This window comes from Pongo pygmaeus, chromosome 23 (genome assembly GCF_028885625.2).
Source record: "Pongo pygmaeus isolate AG05252 chromosome 23, NHGRI_mPonPyg2-v2.0_pri, whole genome shotgun sequence".
Lineage (NCBI taxonomy): Eukaryota > Metazoa > Chordata > Mammalia > Primates > Hominidae > Pongo > Pongo pygmaeus.
The window spans coordinates 37,011,322-37,031,587 of NC_085931.1; the positions used below are offsets into that span (position 1 = coordinate 37,011,322).

At 45.1% G+C, this 20,266-nt stretch overlaps 1 protein-coding gene across 8 annotated transcripts in view; it reads left to right on the forward strand.

Annotated features, from left to right (window-relative positions):
- Positions 1-279: 279 nt before the first annotated feature.
- SEZ6L (seizure related 6 homolog like) overlaps positions 280-20,266 on the forward strand; it is a 214,421-nt gene continuing 194,434 nt past the window's right edge. For 5 of the 8 annotated variants that reach the window (XM_054470080.2, XM_054470081.2, XM_054470083.2 and 2 more), the window contains exon 1: positions 280-581. In XM_054470080.2, coding sequence (XP_054326055.2) covers positions 488-581 — 94 coding nt within the window. In that variant the 5' untranslated portion in view covers positions 280-487. The remainder of the gene's footprint in view (positions 582-20,266) is intronic. The other 3 variants (XM_054470082.2, XM_054470084.2, XM_054470086.2) reach the window with 1 other exon arrangement.

Genomic DNA, 20,266 nt, shown 5'->3' on the forward strand with positions numbered 1-20,266 from the left:
AGCCTGGCCTGGCCAGGCAGAGCTGCTGGGAGCGTCAGCAGAGAGAGAAAACGCTCGGCTCCCGGGACGCAAGGGGAATCGGCGTTAAACTTTGCAGGGCCGACGGGCCGGCGGCCAGAGGAGGCGGCTGGCACCCCCGGCGCCGCCGCGGCCCCTCCAGCTCACTGCCCGCTCGCCCGCCCCCTCCCTCCCTGCACTCGCTCGGCACAGACTCGGCCCCAGCCCCCTCCCTCCTCCCGCTCGCTCCACGCTCGTTCGCTCGCTCGCCGGCTCCTCCTCACTCGCCCGCCCGCGCCCGGCGCAGCTCGGCCAGAGCGACCGCGGGGCTGAGCGCGCGTCCGCCCGGGGGGCTCCGGAAGCTGCCCCGGCCCGTGGCCCCCTCCCTCGCTCCCGCTTCCCCTTTCTCGCTCACCGCCGCCCTCCTTCCCCAGCACCCGCGCCGTCCGCCCGCCCCGCAGCCCGCGGCTCCGCGCCCCCTGCAGCCACGATGCCCGCGGCCCGGCCGCCCGCCGCGGGACTCCGCGGGATCTCGCTGTTCCTCGCTCTGCTCCTGGGGAGCCCGGCGGCAGCGCTGCAGCGAGGTAAGCGCCCCGAGGGGCGGGACGGGCAGGGGGCAAAGTTGCCGGGAGAGCGGGGCAGCCAGGGGTCGGGGCTGACCAGGGCGACTCAGGCACCACCCGCCGGGATGGGGAGCGGTGTTGGCTGCCCAAAATCGGGGCTAGGAACCGCACGTCCCCTTGGCCCGGGCTGATGGGAGTGTGGAGGCGGGGATGTGTTGAAGGACTCGGGCGCTTCCCTGCTTCGGCTGCGGGCTCCCTTTCGGTCTTCCCCGGCTGTGGGGCTGATTCTCCTTTGCAGCCAAAGAGGATCTCCTTGGAGTGGGGTCGCCTCCAAACCCCAAATTCCCGGCGCTTCTCTGCAACCGCACCCGGGGCTGGGTGCCAGATAATTCTGTTCCTCTCCGGGAGAGGACAGGAAAGGGGGTGAGCAGCTGACCCACCCTGCAACTGAGGACTAGACTCAAACAGTGCATTTGCCGCTCCCCCCGACACCTCAGAAACCCTTGACTCCTTTGGTTCAGGCTGCCCCGAGGGTCTGTGTCCCTGGATCGATCTCAGCCAAGCGTCAGGATACCGGACTTGGGTGTGGCTTTCGCCAGAGGCCGGTGGAGGGGGCTGAGGGCTCTGAGAACTTGGTAGGGGAGGGAGAAGAGATGTTAGTTAGCAGCTGGGAACCTGAACGGGCTCCCCTCTACTCTCTCCCTTACTGCCTAGCATCTCTGATCACTGTTAGGAATGGGGGTGGGGGGTGTTAGTTTCATCTACCACGTGTTTGTTGAATGGGAAGAGGGGCCCAAGTTTAGCAGAGAATGACAGCTCCTCTTTCTCAGACCTGGAACCATACCCTCTCTCCACCCCGGTAAGGTACCCCAGGAAAAGTTATGGGTGGGGGAGAGGGCCAGATAGAGAGAGGGGTGCAACGCCTAACTCACCCAAAGCTAACCCTCAGAGCTTTGGGGGTTTTCTCAGGCACCTAGGAGACCCGAAAATCAATGTGAGCGTTAGTTCGCCACCGGACCCGGCCTTCTTGCAAGGTCCCAGAAATGCGCTCCTCACGTGTAAAAAAGCAGGCAGCTGCAGGGTCTGCCCAGGCTGAAGACAGAGGGAGAGCAGGCACTGTGCTTATCTGGGGCTCCGCCTCTGTCATTTGCACCGTCTTGACTCGGAGTTGGGGGACAGGCGGTGTTCTTTCCCGGGGAGTTCTGGACCCCCAGCGCGCGCACCTGCTTTCAGCACCAAAGGCCCTGGACAGCTCTCAGCTCCATGGGCCCTGGCTCCGGGTCCCTTTCCCTTCAACCCTTCGCGGTGGCCTGGAGTGCCCCCCTCAGCATAAATCAGGCATTTTATCCCCTATCTCCCCGTCTTTTTAAATGTAGAGCCCGGAGTGCAGAGCAAAGGAAATTGTTCATCACCTTTTGTTTAACAAAGCATGTCATTGAAGAACCCCCACCCTTTTTTTATGAGGCAATAATGTCCACAATTTACACCAGGTCTGGACAATTTCTCTGGGAAAGATAGGGAAAGAGATTTGGTTTAAACAAATCGTTTCCACCGCAGCATGGCCTTTCTTAATTAGCTGTCTCTTTCTAACAATGGCTTGGTGGCCTTGAACTGAGTCCAGCTCTCCCTCCCCCACCCCCTTTTGAATCTGTGTTGTGACTAACACACATATAAAAAGAACCTGAATCTACCCAGCAGCTTACTGGATTTTCTAAAGCAGTTCTACCTCTGAGGACTCCACTCTCCAATACACCACCTTGCAGGGGGGAAAAAATTGTCTTAATGGCACATATTGAATTGTCATCTAAGACAAGGATTTCCTATTCTGTTTCCTTCACGGGCTTCAAACACATTGTAAGAGCAGAGGGAGATATGTGTGTGTTTTAATTTTTAAGACATTTCATACTATTTTTCCAACTGCTCAACACCATGGCTAGCCAGCATGTTTTTTAAATTAACTTCAGGTCACCACCAAATTAAAGTCAAGTGATGTGCTACTTCAGAAAGCTCATTAATAACTGTGTGGTTCTGACTCTGAGTCATAAGGAGGGAGTGATATTGGCCAATGAGCATTGCCAAGTCTGGTGGTACATTTGGAGACAATTGACCTTCCACAATAAATTCTATTTTTAATATAGAGCCCAACATCCACTAATGTCAGATGGAGAACCATTCACCTAACTCGTTGTTGCAAACTAGTTCTTCTGCTTGCGGTGGAGTGAGGGGATTTGTAAATACTCAAAAGGGACTTGTTGCTACATTCTTATGCAGGTCACGTGGTTCTCTGGGCCATTTCGCTGTAAGGCATGAATAAGTATAAAGTATAACTTGTTTTTGAAGAGGCTCCTTATTGTCTAAGATATGCACATGGGGAATAATTGTAACTACGTGCTAAGACTGCAAAGCCTAAGTATAATTTCTTTTTTTTTCTCTTGAATTAATAAGGCAAATTCAGTATTGCTCAATAAGACTCAAATTTGCTGCTTCCCCAGTCTCTAAGGTGTGTTGTGGTTAGATTCACTTAAAGACTATTTTCATTATGGATTGGCATTATTTTCCATGGAGTTTTGCCCGTTCCTGCCAGGGGCCACCGTATCTAAGCTTGAGGGATTCATCTTGTGTTCATATGGTTCAGTTAGGTATTAAGAAAATAATGTTACATTCCTTTCCTTCCCCTTCCAAGGCAAAAGGATATTTTCTGATCAGAGTGGCTTATTTTCTTATTTTTGCTTACAAGTCCATTCCTGCAAGCTGTTCAAACGAGCTCGATTTACTGGCCCTCCTATTCTGTCCAGAGACAATTTCTCCAATATACCCACTGTGCAGACCTCCACTAGGGGCGCTCCAAGATCTAGCTGGCGACTAAGGGCAGAAGAGAAGGGAATTCTGACCTGTGGAACAACCAGGTGTGTGCAACACCAAAGGTCAGCAGAATGGAGCTCCTCTCAGCCTGGAGGCCTTGCTATCATCTCTCCCCTCCCTCTTTCTGATTACTACATTTTATTACTGTTTCTCAAAGAAAAATTATTGATCACCCTTGACACACGCAGTGAAAAAGAGAAAGAAAAGGTAAAAAGAAGCCCGGAGAATGCTCCAAAGAAAGTGTCAATCCAACTGCCCTTTTTGTATTTTTGTAGTTTCCTTCATGAAGCCAAATTGTAAAACATCCAAGAGGCTGTGGCAAGGCTGTTCTGGGGAGTTTGACTGACCTGGGCACTGGAATTAGATTTATAAAGTCCAGGAAAAGAAGTGTAGCTCCATAATTAGAGTGACCTGGGTCCAGAGGCCAGCTCCATTGTCTATTAATGCATGGCCTTCAGCAGAACTATTTTATCTGAACTTCCATTTCACCATCTGAGGAATGGGGGCAGGGGAAGGAGGACTGATCATACCAGCCTGGAAGGATGGTTGCAGGGATTACATAATGCATGTAAAAGCAGCTGGCACGGAGTAGGTGCTCAAGTAATGTTTATTTCTTTCTTTCCCTGCTTTCCAAAGGGCAAACTGCTCCTATTAGTAGACACCAAGAAAATAAATCTCTGCGATTGGCATGAAGCAGATATTGGTGTAAATATTGGGATAATTCAGGCTAAAGTTGAAAGGGGTTGAAGGGCATAGTGAGTAGCTCCAGTTACCTGTATTCTCACCTTTGGCAGATGAGAATTTGACATTGCCTGGTGCAGACACCCTTCCCTCCCAAACTCTCATGCTGTTTCTTTTTGAACCTCAATATTACCATCAGGAATCAGAGTTCATGGTACTGGAGATCGAGCGGATGCAGGAGAGCAGGTTAACTGTTGGGAAGAAGACATAAGAAGCAAGTCTTCTGGAAAAAGACATTTGGCCTTTCATTCATTCATTTGAATTTACTGAGCACTTCCTATGTGTCTTAGTTCAACCTGCTATAACAAGTATGCCTTAGATAGGGTGGCTTAAACAACAGAAATTTATTTCTCACATTTCTGGAGGCTGGGAAGTCCAAGCTCAGGGCGCCAGCAGACTCAGTATCTGGTGAGTGTCTGTCACCTCTCTTTCTGCTTTGCAGACAGCCACTTTCTAGCTGAATTCTCATATGGCCATGAGGGACAGAGAGCCCTGGTCTCCTCATCTTAGAAATGAACTAATCCTTATCGTGGGGGCCCTATCTTTATGATTTCATTTTAACCTATTTAATTCCCAAAGGCTCCACCTCCAAATGTCATTACATTGGGGATAAGGCCATTAGCATATTGATTTAGGGGGGACACAGCCATTTGATCTATAGCACTACACATGCGGTAGACCTTGTGTTGGGTGCTGGACTACTATAATATGATAAGTCTCCTGCCCCAGTAATGGCAGCCTAGCAAGAGACATCTGCAGGTAAACTACTACCATCCATGCCATGTGGTAAGTTCTTTGGTGGGGGGATGTCGGAGATCTATGGGACCTCACGTGGATGTGTTTAATTCTCACCAGGGGTGGTCAGTGAAGGCTTCCTGGAGCAGGTAGCATTTGAACTGGCCCTGAAGGGGATATGACAGGTACCAGCAGCCAGAGGAGAAATTTCTACAGTAGGATAGGGAAAATCCTGAAGGCTTCACTCTCAGAACACATCACACCCCCGCGGAATTGGAGAGAGGAAACAGAGGAGCGAGTGGGAGGAGAAAGTAGGCAGGTGCACATGCTCACGCTCAAAAAAAAGATAATCTGTCGGACCTGCCTGTCCTCCCTGCTCTCCCCTGAACTTCACGGGCTGGGTAGATGAGAGCTGGAACAAAGGACTTTAAGCCGCTGTGTTCGCTATTGTCCACTAGAGGTTGTGATGACACCGAAGGAATCTTCTCAGAAGGGAGCGAGGCCCAGCTGCTGAGCACAGACAGCATCACACAGCCCTGGGTAAACACTGCTTTAGTGGATTTGCATGTTTGCATAATCCTCTGGTTACTGTAGTTCCTTAGAAGCATCCCTTTGGTGGCTGTGACAATAGGGAGCAGGGCAGGGAATAGGACTGCTTTGAGTAAAGGGTAAAAGGATGGTGAGTTGGGAGGAGGTCAGTGGACGCACGTGATATAATTTACTAGAACATGGCAAGGACTGAGTTTAAGCAATGCAAACAGCATTTATTGAGTGTTGATTTTGTGCAAAGCCTTATAATAAGTGCTTTATATAGATATGTGCAGAGAATTCTCACAATAGCCCATGAGAGAGATGCAGTTGTTATCTGCATTGTATGGACTGGGGAAACTGAGGTACTGAGAGGTTAAGCAATGTGTCTAGCATCACAAAGCCAAGAAAGGGATTGAAGTCCAGCCTCAGATCCAGGCTGGTGTCAGAATCATAACATCAAGTCCCACTGCTACCTTTTATATCCTGCATTCCCCAAGACCATGTGCAGATTCTGATGGTTCATAGGAAGGGATGGTGTGTGTTTGCCAGATGCGCATGGGATGTGTACTCAATGCCTAACACAGTCCCTGGCACACATAGCAAGCATTTAAGTAAAGCTGGTCAAATTGAAATGAGTCAAAACAGGTTACAATTTTATTTATGGGCAATTAATTCACAATCATTACAGTTAGTGAGCATTTACTATATCTCAGGCACTTACATTGGTTATTTTAATTAATTTTAACAATATCATTTCATTTTATGGATGAGGAAACCAAGGCTTAGAGAAGCTGAGTTATGCATAGGTAAGGTTTAAATCCTTGGTGCCTTCCAAGCTGGGTCCTTCTGTATTTCTAAATAAAATGTGTGAGAAAGACCGTTTCACCATTAATGTGCAGATAGTCTGGATGGGTAAGTGTACCAAACTCCAAAGACTGACAGGACAGAGACCAAAACCAACCCTCAGTAGTTCCCAAAAAAGATGAACATAGGGATTATTCTTTCCAGTTGAGGAAAGGAGAAGACCTCATAAAAGAGAGTGAGCAGTCCAGCTGGTTCATTGGTTGGCACTGAGTTTATGTGACTGTTGGCAATTTCTCAAGTTTCCAGGTCACCCAACCATTAATGGAGAACTCACATTGTATAAAATTGGTTCTGTAAGCCCCTAAATTCAGGACCTAAGCTAAACCATTTCCTATCTATGAGTCTCAATTTTTCCTTCTGTAAAATGGATCACAGTAATCACTACCACATTCATCAAGCTGTCCTCACAGGGCGGGGATGGGACAAGAGAGTTAAGACGCTTTGCACATACCAAGAAATCAATCCTTGAGGAAGTAAGTGCCAGCATGGAAGGCTGAAGACCTCAAACACCCCCATGTGTTTCTTCCTGGGCTTGTTATAGCCAGCGTTATAGCAAATATAACACTGCTATTTGCCATTGATTGTGGGCCTACTCTGTGCCAGGGGGCTGTCTTTGTGCTTATCCTGTATTCAGGTATTTGATCCTCATGTGTTCCTATCAGGTGGTATGATAAACTAGATTTTACAGATAAGGCAGCTGAGTCAGAACGGTACAAGCACTTGCTCACGGTCTCATGGACAATGAGCGGTGGAGTCAGGATTCAACCCCAGAACTTTTTGATTCCAAAGCCCACGCTTGTTCTAGATACTGGGGCATGAAGATGTGGGTATCACATAGCACAGAGCAAAATGGAAATGGAGAGCTGATGCAAGCCTGGAGATCAAGGTGGCTTGACAGGACTCCAAGAGGGGAGATGCTTTCTCATCTAGTGGCAAATGCCAGGTGTCCGAAGTCAGCTTTCTGAGACAGAAAACAGTTTATCCCAGGCTCTTTCATACCTGCTTTGATGGCTTGTGCGTGAGCCTTATTCTCATCTTACTCATGCTATTCCTGCAGCCTGGACTGTCATCCTAGAGGAGCACATAGCTGGTTGTGTAGAGAGGACTAAATCAAATTCCCAACTGGCTGATTTTAACAGTATGATCTTGAGCTATTTACTTTAGTTCTCTAGGCCTGTTTTGGCCTGATATATAAAATGAGAGGATTAGATTTACATTACAAGATTGTTAAGACTCATCAATGTATGAGCGTATTCATAGCTCATTGCAAGCACTCAATAAAAATTTGCCATTATTGTTCTACTATTAACCTGGTAAACTTCTATTCATCCTTCATAACCCAGTCCTAATTCTCCTTTTCTGTGAAGTCTTCTCTTGCTTCTCTCCTCTCTATGCCAATTATGAATGATCCTCTTGGCCCCTTATCACATTTTATCCCTCTACTATGGGTAATTCATACACTGATAATGCCTGAGTTGCCAATTTGCACAACTCCCTCCCCCTAAACAATGAACTCATAGAAAACCTCAACTGAATCTTACTCATTCATATGCCCCTTAGCCTGTATCTAATCCAGTATAAATTCTCAACCCATTATGTTAAATTACTTTTCCTCTTAATCTTAGTTTTGGGGAGGTGAAGTTAGAGTCCTGACATCTGAATTTAATTCCTGACTCTCCTATCCTGTGTGGTCTTAGGCAGCCTGTATAAACCTTGATTTTTTATCTGAAAAATGGGAATAATAATAGTGTCCAACCTCATAGGATTGCTGTAGAGGAAAACCAATGAGATAATAGATGTGAAATCACTGCGTAACTCTACAAAAAAGGAGGAAGAGAAAGAAAGATTAAAAGGTGGAAGAAAGAGAGAAATACACTTTGTAAAGAGAAAAGAAAAAACCTTTGTGCAAACACAAAACCACAAGATAGGCCATTCATCGGGTCCTCACTAAAGCCATCTTTCTTTCCAAAGGAAATATTGGATGCAATTGTTTGCCCTGTGTCTAAGCTCATTTCAAAGCAGAAACCTTCTGGATGTCCTACTGCTTATTGTAGAATCTGCCTTCTCTTAGGTCTCTGGCAGCTGCAAAAACAGCAAATGTCCAGCTGAAAACTGGGACAGTATAGCAAAGTGAATAAAAACCCAGGCTCTAGAGTCAGAGCAGCCTGGGTTTCAGTCTGTTGCTTCTTATTAGATGTGTATCCTTAGTCAAGCCACTTTGTCACCTTGAGCTGGCACCAGCCCTTGCATAGGAGTGAGGGTCTACGCTCTGCCCACTTCTCAGGGATAATATGATATGGGAGAGAGGTTGTATAGTTAGAGTAGGCTTCCTTGGTGTCTATAGTATTAATCAGATTCTAGCAGTTATTTGGGATTCTTATCTGCCTCAATCCTCTCCCTGATATTTTCATTTTATTGGGGAAAGAGACCCAGAGACAAGAAAGGGCTTACTCAAAGTCCCAACTGTGAGTGGCAGAGCCAGGACTTGAACCCCTCACTCATGTCTTCTGACTCCCATGCTAAAGTGACTTCCACTTACTTTCAAGAAAAATGGAATCCCTACCCCTCTCAAGTTTATGTCCTGAGACCCAAGGAGTGTGGCAATGGAAGTTTTAAGGGTATCTGTTTTCAGTAAACCACTGGCGTCTATTACCCATATGGGACATTTACATTATGTGGCCATGGAAGACTGAATGCATGAAAGAGGCTTTGGTAGAAGTGTAAATCAAGCCATAGCTCCCTCCCTGCTGACTTGGCACTTGAATCTTCAAGGCACAAGCAGATAAGCTTGCACCTGGGAATGGTGCCATCCAAGCATCTGGCTTGAGTCAAGCAAGAAAGAGTTAAATGAAGAGGCTCAAGGAGACCCAGGGCCCAGGCCAGGTATCCCTCCTAGGCTTCCTCACTCTCACCATGGGTCATGGATAGTGGCTGATTGAGAAACCCACTGGGGATCTGGGGTGTGGAGAGCCGGGAAGGACTGAGTGAGGCATAGCTAATGTAGTTGGTGCCAGCCCGGAGCAAGTAGTGGACACCGGGGATGTTTTGGGGCTGGAGATTAGAACAAGGTAGGTGGATACAGTATAGCACCTGGAGTCTGAAGCTCAGGACAAGTCTTAGTGGGTATAAGCCTCTGGGTGTCAGTTTTCTTGTCTGGTCTCACCTATTCCCAGTTTAGCTTAGTGTCATAAATTGGTGAGTTCATGTTGCCAAAATGGAATGGGCTCTTCAAAGCCGTACACCATAATAAAAAAAAAAAAAAAAAAAAAAAAAAAAAAAAAAAAACACAGACCCTGGAGTCCAAGAGATGTGAGTTCAAACCTAATGCTGTGATCTTGAACAAGTCACTTAACTCTGAGATGATGGGAGTGGGTGGTAGTGATGAGGATGAGGAGGGGAATTAAGAGTTGCTGTTTTTACTGATGGACCGAGCTGATTCTCAGGTCACTGATGGCTTCCAAGAGAGGAAATAGTATATTCTAATGTGATTTTTGTGGTATAGTGCTATGGTTGGAATATTTGTGTCCTCTCCCCCGAAACCAATGTATAGGTTGAAATCCAACCTCTCTGCTGATGGTATTAGCAGTGGGGCTTTGGGGAATTGATTAGGTCATGAAAGTAGAGGTCCCATGAATGGAATAAGTGCTCTTAAAAAAAGAGGCTTGAGGCCAGGTATGGAGGCTCGTGCCTGTAATCCCAGCAGTTGGGAGGCTGAGGCAGGAAGACCACTTGAGGCCAGGAGCTCTAGACCAGCCTCGGCAACATGGCAAAACCCCGTCTCTACAAAAAATTCTAAAAATTAGCCAGGTGTGGTGGCATATGCCTGTAGTCCCAGCTACTCAGGAGGCTGAGATGGGGGGATCCACTGCAGCCCAGGAGTCCAAGGCTGCAGTGAGCTATGACTGCACCACTGCACTCTAGCCTGAGTGACAGAGCAAGACCTTGTATTTAAAAAAAAATGGAGAGACACACCTTACCCCTTTCACCATGAGAGGTAGAAATGTTGAAGCAAGAAGCTGTGATATATAAGAAACAGGCTGTCGCCAGACCCTGAATCTGCCAGCACATTGATCTTGGACTTCCCAGTCTCCAGAACTGTGAGGAATAATGTCCAGTTGCTTATAAGCTACCCAGTTTATGGTATTTTGTTGTAGAAGCCAAAAAGGGTCTAAGGCATTTAAAACAAAGACTCATTCAGGATAGCTGAAGAATAAGAAGGTTTTCTCTAAGGACACTGCAAATATTGAGCCAAGAACATTCCAGGACTCTCTCCACTTCTCTCTTGCATGCATCTGCTTCTCCCCACGCATCTGTTCATTCTGGCTTCCTCTCTATTGCCTAACTCCTCTGCTCACTCACCATAGATCTCTCATCACCTCCACTTACCCATTCGCTATTATGGCTTCTCCAGCACAATCACCACGTATGCACTGTCTAATATGATAGCCGCGAACCACATGTAGATATTTAAATTTAAATTAATTAAGACCAGATTGAATTAAAAATTGAGTTCCTCAGTCCTACTAGCCACGTTTCAAGTGCCCAGTAGCTATGTGTGGCTCATGGCCGCCATATTGGACAGCATGGAGACAGCACAGATGATTTCTGCCCAGTCCTTTGCACTGGGCAACTGGGCAATAGGTTGGTTCTTCATACGTAATCCAGTCATCTGCAACTGGTATGGGAAGCATGCCATGTGACACAAAACCAAAGCTTGGGATACAGCAATCACCACTGATGGTGTCTCACACACTTTCACTGCTGGCCTTGATAGCTGCTTCTCAACTCTTCTCATTTTTAGGATGTGGCTCTGCAACCCTTTTGCCAGTAAGACTCATATTCATCAAGATGTGGCCTGTCTGATAATCACATCCAAGAAAACTGGGAAGAATCCTATCATCATTGTAACTATCTGTTGACTTGCCTCCCTCTGTGCTGTACAATGAAATTTTCGGGGTTAGGAGTTGACTTTAATTATCTCTCTATTCTTAGCTATTCTGTTGAATAAATGAGTGAATGGATGAATCAATGAATGAATGATATGCAGTCTTCAGCTATGACTCAAGGTGTTTGGACATAGAACACAAAAGCCTTTGCAAAAAATGTGCAATCTTCACATTATTTGGGTAAATGACTTAGGAAAAAATAATTTAGGGTAGGAGTTGTGGGTGATAGAGAGCTAGAAAAGAGGGAGCCTCATAAATTCGTGTATTTAGACATTTAAAAGTGATCCAGGCATTGAAAATCAGGTTGGAGTGGAAAATGAAGAAAAGCCTCAAGGTGGGGTCCCAGGAGCTCTCCTCTTTTCCAATGAGAGATTCATCTGGAATGATGACAGTGGATTTAAGAGCAATAAGGGAGGTTGGTAGGAACACAGAATGTGGCTCCATGCATGGTTTTGGTAACCATTTTTTCTACAAAGTTTTAATGTTATGGAAACAGGGAGAGGAGATGTTTAGAACAATGTACTCAGAGTGAGCATTCTGAATGGGGGACTCAGCACAGGATTAGGACTGAGGTAGGACTGACTGTGGATCCCCACTCTGCCAATTCTGTGTTGTGTCATGCTGGAGCAAGTCACTGAATCTCCTCAAGCCTCAGTTTCCATCTGCAAAATGAGAATAGCATTCTTCCCTTGCCTCTCTCTGCAGGGTGGATAGAGAGAATGTAATGCATGTGACTACTATCCTGCACAACTCCAGAGGGAGCTATTTATACTACAGTGTATGTGAATGGTACCCTTGGAATTAAGCAGTATACAACCTATGCTGCCATATGTGGCAGCCCTGAATATGGAAGTATGCCACCGAACTATGAATCAATTTGCAGAGGAAGAAGGACAGAGCTCCCAAGACTTTTCATTCCCTAAGGACTTCTGATCAGGCCTCCACCTTCTATGCCCCCTTTTAAAGCAGGTTTAACAGAGTGGAAAGCTAATTCGGGGCCAACCACCTTGGAAATTAATGTAAAATATGTGGAATCAAGCCAGTTTTCCAGGGCTTCAGGAAAGGAAATTTGCATAATTTATGGCATAAATAAAAAATGATATGCCAGGTTAATTTGCATACTTTAACTTCAGTTGGGGTTAAAAACGAAGTTTTTGTTGTTGTTGCTATTTGTAGTTGTGGTTTTTAAAGGAAGCCTCTCTTGTTAATCCGACTGTGTAAGCTTGAGTAAATTACTTAACCTCTCTAGGCCTCGATTTCCTCAACTGTGAAATGAAAATGATAAATGGACTTACATCCTGGGATTGTGGTGAGGAGTTATGAGCTGACTCTGTAAAACTTGTAGAATAGTGGCTGGTACGTAGCAGAAGTTCAATAATTATACACTGTATGTAATATACAATAACATATCATTATCATTAAGTATGCAATGTATCTTGTCCACTTGATATTACAAGAAATTCTAAAAGATGCATATCATTGTGTACCCACATGAAGTTATTTTGAGCTCAGGACCTAGAATTGTGCTAGAACACAGCAAGAGCTCAGTCGTGAGATGCATGGCTGCCCTACAATGAATGCATTATTATCATTATTAATCACTGCCCCATAGGTGCATGTGTTTGAAAGCCTTTCTCCCCTCTAGACTGAAGTCCCTCCAAGGCAGGCACTGATTTATCTCCCTCCCAATCCCCACCTCTCAACACTACATCTCCCAGATAGTAGAAACTCAATAAGTGCAGACATGTTGAATGAATAAATGCTGAAGTGTTATTGTTCTTAATTAGTATGCAAGAAATGATTCTTATTAGCATGCATATGAATGAATGGCTGTCTTCCTTGCAGACTAGAAACTCCTCACGTCTAGGTCACCAATGTTTGGCTCAGTGCTTGGCATATCAGGTAGTCAGCAGGTGCTCATTTGGTGTATGATGGTGCCTAAGACCTCAGAATTTAAGGTCCAAGGCCTGACTCTGCATCCCAGCTTTATAATTTACTGGCTGCATAACTTTGGGCAAGATATTTGTGCTTTATGGAAATAACATGTGCAAGGAAAATAACTAACTGTACCTTTTTCATTGAGTTGATGTGAGACAGAAATCAGGAATTTTTGATCAAGAGCTTAGCACAGTCCCTGACACACAAATTAGGTACTCAATATAGATACTACTGTGAATAAATGAATGCATGGCCATTCCCAAGTGTCTTGATACAGGAAAGAGGCCTTGGTGTATAATAACCAGCTAGAACAGAATTTACAATTTTATGATCCCCATAGAGAAAACATTCTGTGGGAATTCAACAAGGAGCATTGACTTTACAACAACCACATCTATGCACACCCTCCCAATTTAAGGTATGTTATTATCTCATTTAATAAAATGGAGGTTCCAAGCAGAAGGCAGGGGTCCAAGTGAGTAAGTCCATCATTCTCTGGCTGTTGTTTTATAATCAAATTTTATCTCAGATCAGCCACAAAACCCTAGAGGAGGCACCACATGGGCGTGGCCTGTCTGCCGGGAGCCTTTCCATCTGTGAGTGAGTGACATCAGGAGCAACTTCTTAGCAAGGGGCTTCCAGAGAACAGTGCTTGTGTCTCTACCAGACTCCTTCCCTGTTTCTAAAGAAAGCTGAGGTTTCTAAAGAAACCCTGGGAAGGCTGAGAAGGAAACAAACTCCTATATGCACTAGAATCCCTATTAATGGCTTCATTTACAGAATCTTGCTTAATTATCAGCAGAACCTTCAAAGGTGCCTTACAGCCATTTGATTATACATAAAGAAGCTGAGGTCAGATGGCTAAGCAATGCTGGAGTTATGACTCATTCATTCTTTCATCCAAGACCTACTTTCTCTTTATTTCAGACATTCTACTCTGTACCAATCACTTGATAAGTACTAGGGATACAGAGAGAAACAAAACATATCCTTGCCCTCAAGAACTTATCTAACCATTCTTCAAACTCAGGTAGGACCAAGTTCTTTTCTTCTGTCCTCTCCTCACTTCTACGTTGTCCTGATGACTTCCGGGCAGGGGGCAACTTTCTCCAAGGGACCAGGGTTGGGAGCCATGAATTTCTGGGACCACTCCCTATAGCCCTAGTTGCCTATTGAAACAAAGCAAGCTCGTTTGATCTTCCTTATCTTCAACTAGAAAAAAAATCTAGTTGATGTTCCTTTAATGGGTGAAATAAATGTGTCACTTTAAGAGAACCTCCAATAACCATCCCAGACTTCACAGAGGCAGAGAACTCCAGCGGGGCCTGCTGAGAGCGACGTTGCTGCCTTCAATTATTGCAACAATATGTTGGCATTTCCTTCTTTTGTGAATGTGGGAAAATATATCCTGAGCAGAACTGCACAGAATTATACAGATGCAGCTGAGCATGTGTATAGATATAAATAATATGCACACTATTTCCATAAAGCATAAACTTGGACAATCAGTTAATGAGGTTTGGCCAGAAACAAATTAATTCCTTTGGGTCCTGGGGTAGTTGTATTCTAAGTAATAATAAAAATAAATAGTCATTTCTTATGCTTAGCACATGGCAGAGGATATCCATTATTGCATTTGATTGTCAAAAACAACTCCAAGGACCTAGTACTATGGAAAATTAGTTCTGTTTTTCAGCAAACTGAGGGTCAGAGAAACTCCACCATGGAACAGTGCCTTGGTTTTTATTTATCCTGACATTGACATTTTGGAAGAGTACAGACCCATTATTTTATAGGATGACCCTCAATTTGGGCATATAGACTTTTGATTCTTACAAAATGTTAGCATGCAGCCCATATTGGCCTATCACTTACCTTTCTCCTTCTTGGGTGTCTTTGCTATGATTGAAACAAGGCCTAGAATTCCCCCAAGTCAGGCTGTCTTCACTGGTTCCCTCTACCCCAGTGTCTAGTACCAAGCAAGGGTGCCCCTCTAACCCACTTCTGGGATCCCTAACCAGATGCCTGCCTCCTTCTCCACCCCACTTCTGCCACAATGCTTCCACGGCACCAGGCTGCTACCCTTGCTATAGTAACGAGCCTGCTCTATTCTTAGTATTTGTTTATGCATCTCTCTTTCCCACTAGGCCATGGGAAATTCAGAATCTGATTCACTGATTCAACCCCAAGAAGCAAATATTTAATAAATGTCTACTTTGTGGGCTCTGCTGTAGGTGCTGGAACAAAAACTGATAGTGCCAGCCCTCAAGAAATGTATGCTCCCTGTGATCTTTCATTCGTTTACTGACCCGAAACATCCATTCATTTATTCAATAAATATTCATTAATATTTTGTGTGCTGGGCTGCATACCCCAAAGCATGCGGATCATTCAATGTTTGCATAATGGGGTAGAAACAGTGGTCTACTCCTACAATAAAAGAAAAAAAGGTTAGGCTTATTAATCGCTGATAGAGGCTAGCTGTGGTGGCTCACGCCTGTAACCCAGCACTTTGGGAGGCCAAGAAGGCAGGTGGATCACCTGAGGTCAGGAGTTCGAGACCAGCCTGGACAACCTGGTGAAACCTCATCTCTACTAAAAATACAAAAATTAGCCAGGCATGAAGGCATATGCCTGTAGTCCCAGCTACTTGGGAGGCTGAGTCAGGAGAATTGCTTGAACCCAGGTGGCAGAGGCTGCAGGGAGCTGAGATCGCTCCACTGCACTCCAATCTGAGCAACAGAGCAAGACTCTGTCCAAACAAAACAAAACAAAACAAAACAAAACAAAACAAATCTGTGATAGTAAACAAGATTAAGGGCTTCCAATGAACTTCAGACATTCTAATGCACACTATGTATGTGAAGGGGTTAAAAAGAGAGCTGGGGGATTCTGAGAGCATCTAGAATCTCAAAGAGAATGGGAATCCTTCTGTCACACTGCCCTTGGGGGCACCAGCCACAGCCAGACACCTTGATCTGACATATAATTTCTCAGCATGAATTACCAGAAAGACCACCCAATGAGAGTCAGAGACCTGAGTTCTGGAGATGACACGGTTGCCAAAAATATGCTGTGTGACCTTGGGCCCATTTCTGTCCCTCTCTGGTCTTTAGTTTCTCCATCTCTAAATTTAGTGGCCTGGGCTGAATCATAGTTTCCAAAATGGACTATGAGTTAAAATCACACGAAGAGCTTTTAAAGACCCAGAAACCCAGCTATACCCCTGCCTACTGAGTCGGACCCATGATTGAGCTATACATGCTGCCTTCTGGATTTTTCTGAGGCCATCCGTAAACTTCACCTGGATGATTCGACCCCCAAGCCATGACCTTTTATGATTCCTTTGTTCATGATAATTATGTCCACCATTTATATGCCAGGCATATGCTAAATCCTTTACTCACATGATCTCATTTAAGCCACATATGAGACCAGTGGGGTGGGGCCTGATACTTCCATTTTACAGCAGGAGCCACTGAGGCTTGGAGAGATTAAGCAGTTCTCTCAAGATCACACAGCTAGTAAGATCCTGCATGCATATCTGTGTCTATGTCACTTTAAAAGAATTTGCCACCTCTCTGTAGTATGAATAGGGGTGGGAATCTACTCTTAGCCCACCATATTCCCTCCCCAGAGGTAGCCCTGTTCTCCTGGCTCCTCTCTTCCCTGAAAATCTAGTTAACTCTTCTAATGAGCCAAATAAATGTGCCCTGTGAAGTGTGTGATCGATCACACCCTGGCTGCCCATGAACCAAGCACAGGTTTGCCGCCCACCGGGGACAGCCTCCCTGACATGAATTATTGCTACCATCAGCCCTCCTTTCTGCTCCTGCACTTGCAGGGGAGTGGCTGAGCCAGGGACCTGTGGACACTCAGGATTCCACTCTGGGCTTGGCCAGAGATAAGTCCCTAGAGTTTGGGGCATTTGAAGAACTGACAAGAAGCCAGTGTGGCCAGAATATCCTGAACAGAGAAGGAAGTTGGCAAAATGAAGTTAAGAGAAAGTATTAAAGAAAAACAATGATTCAGTTGTTATACTTGTTAAAGCATAATAAGGCAAACTTTATTCAGGACCATCACATTGATGGGGACCACTGCAATGGGATTTTGCAGTGGGGGAGATTGGGCTAACCCCAAATACGAATGGGAAAGTTGGAATTTATAGCCAAGATGCAGAGTAGGGGTGGGGAGGTTAGTGGATGGAAAACTACTGAAAGGAAATATCAGGGGTAAGGGAGATTCTCCTAAATCCACCTAACAGGATTCTTGCTGAAGGCACACCAGCATGATCAGACATCACCTGGAGATGGTGGAGGATGAGGGACCTGATCAGATATGGAAGGTGATCAGATATCCAGAGTGTAGGGTTCTTGTTAAAGTGACTAGCAGGGTTCTTTGCTAAAATTGGAGATTCCACAAAGAAGTGCACAAATTGGCCTAGAAGAAGGTTCAGGAGCCTGATTGAAGTTTGATCAGGCAGAGAATCATTGTCAGTGGCCAGGCCCAGATCCTATAGCGCAGGGAGGACTTGCTGGGAGGTGTTGGGAGTTTATTCTCAGCTGTGCTTAGGAGCATGGGAGGGGATTTTTGGGTTTGATAATGCTGTCTATGAAGTGAAAATGAGAGCATTAAAGACAAAAGAGGAATCATTTAGGAGGTCCTCGCGGATAGGATTTGAAGGAGTTAATTCTACCCCACACCTCCCAGCTTAAGATAGGTTCACCTCTTCTAGCCTCTCCGCTAAGGTTAGGGACAATTTGTGTATTAGTTTGTTTTCATGCTGCTATGAAGAACTACCCTAGACTGGTTAAATTATAAAGGAAAGAGGTAATTGACTCACAGTTCTGCATGGCTGGGAAGGCCTCAGAAAACCTACAATCAAGGCAGAAGGGGAAGCAAACATGTCCTTCTTCACATGGTGGCAGGAGAGAGAAGTGCCAAGTGAAGGGGGAAAAGCCCCTTCTCAGACCTTGTGAGAACTCACTCACTATCATGAAAACAGCATGGGGGAATCACCCCCATGATCTAATCACCTCCCACGAGATCCCTCTCCCAACACGTGGGGAATACAATTTGCCTTACAATTCAAGATGAGATTTGGGTGGGGACAATTTCATTCCACCAAGCCCACTGCTCCCGGTGCAATTTCTCTTCAATTGCAATGGAAGGGAGACTGATGCTCTGCACTTGCTAAAACATCCACAGGATTCCCAGCCTTTCACCCTTTGGCTGTGTCTAAAACCTCCAACTCATTTGCAAACTTGCCATCTTAAACATGGCTGGGTGCTTTGAAAGATTTTCTCTGTTGCTTCCCCATAGTGTCTAGAATACAGAAAAAGCAGCAGAGAGGAGAGGAAAAGAATATAAATTTGGGCAAATGATGATTAAATCCACCCCTCCCCGCCTCCCAAACCCTGATCAGACTGTACAGAAAGAATCTTATATATATTATCACTGGCTCTCAGTTTAATGTAGGGCCAACATTGCTGGGTAAATTAAACAACATTTATAATATAGCTGACCTATAAAAATGTGCTTGGGGCAGAAATTAGACATATCAAGCTTTTTCCAGCAAAAGACATTTTTACAAATGCATGAGAACCTGAACCAATTTGGAAGCCCTGTCATTTTGATTTAAAGCCGGGGAAGTGGGGCTGATCCCTAAAGAGGAGAAACAATTACCCAGGTGAGAGGAGATTTTAAAATTCTGGTCCTCATTACTGACCTAACTTGGACTCAAAATGTATCATGTAGAGAAGAGGGTTGACCCATAACTGAGAACTGGGACCCTTCCTTCTTCACCTGCATAACCAGCAAATCTCATATGATTTCCACATGTACCCTCTTCCAGGGAGCCTTCCCTGCCTGTCTCAGCTGAGTTAGGGGCATCGCATTGGAGTACCCACATCCACTTTGTTTTAGTTAACTATTGTTGTGTAACAAACCATCCCTGAAATTTAGTGGCTTAAAATAACAAATATTTACTAACATCTCACATGATTCTGTGGTTTGGCTGAGTTCAGCTTGGAGATTCTTCTGCTCAGCGTGGTGTTGAAAAGAGCCAAATCATCTCTGAGCCTCCAAGGGGCTCAACCGCATGTCTGGTAGCTTCAGCTGCTTGACACCCGAGCATGTAAGTTTTCCCTCATGTGACTTGGGCTTCTCCCACCATGGGAGGTGGATTCCAAGAGAGAGTGTCCTAAGAGCAAAAGTGAAAGCCGAAGCTCTCTAAACGTGACTTGGCAGCCATCTATAACCTACCACTCCCTTGTACTAAGTCATGATATAGTGTTGTTCCCATGTGCTGAGCGGGTACTATGCTAGGTATTCGGCACTCTGTACTCCATCGTTGGTTTATGTCTGTGTCTCCTTGCACAAAGGAACCCTTGTCTAATTCATTTCTGCAACGAAGGAGGTGCAGTTAGTTCAGGTTCAACAGAAAAGCCATGGCTCTAAGTGTTCACACCAAGTGTGGTCACTCTTAACCCAGGAGATTATGGTGAGAGAATGCAGGAATCTAAGGGCCAGCATCAGTATTCTTTTATGGTACCAGCAGTAAAAATAATAGCGGTAGTCATAATGATGATTAATAGTAGTAGGAAGTATTAACAATAGTATAATTTCTACTGCTCTAGCACTAATACATGTAATTCTGCCTTACACTTAAGAGGCATTTGACCACTTACACAATAATTTTTTTCCATTACCTTACTTTGCTATTCAACAACTTTGTGAAATGGCCCAGGAGGATTTTTGTTATAAGTCATAGTTTATAAATGAGGAAACTAAGTCTGGGAAGGAACAAAAACTTGTCAATAGTCAATTAAAATTGACATTGTCAAGTACCTACTATTTGCACTTTACACCAATGACTTAATTTCCTCCTTGCAGCAATGTTGTGAGGTAGATACCATTATTGCCACCATTTCACAGATGAGGCAACTGAAGCTCAGAGAGGTGAAGTCCTTGACTTGTCTGGGATTTTATGTTTCCTGGCTAGGATTTGCATCTGGATCAGTCTAACTCTTGAGTCAAAGACTCTTTCCACAATGCTACACTCAATTCCTCCCAGATTACCATTTTCTA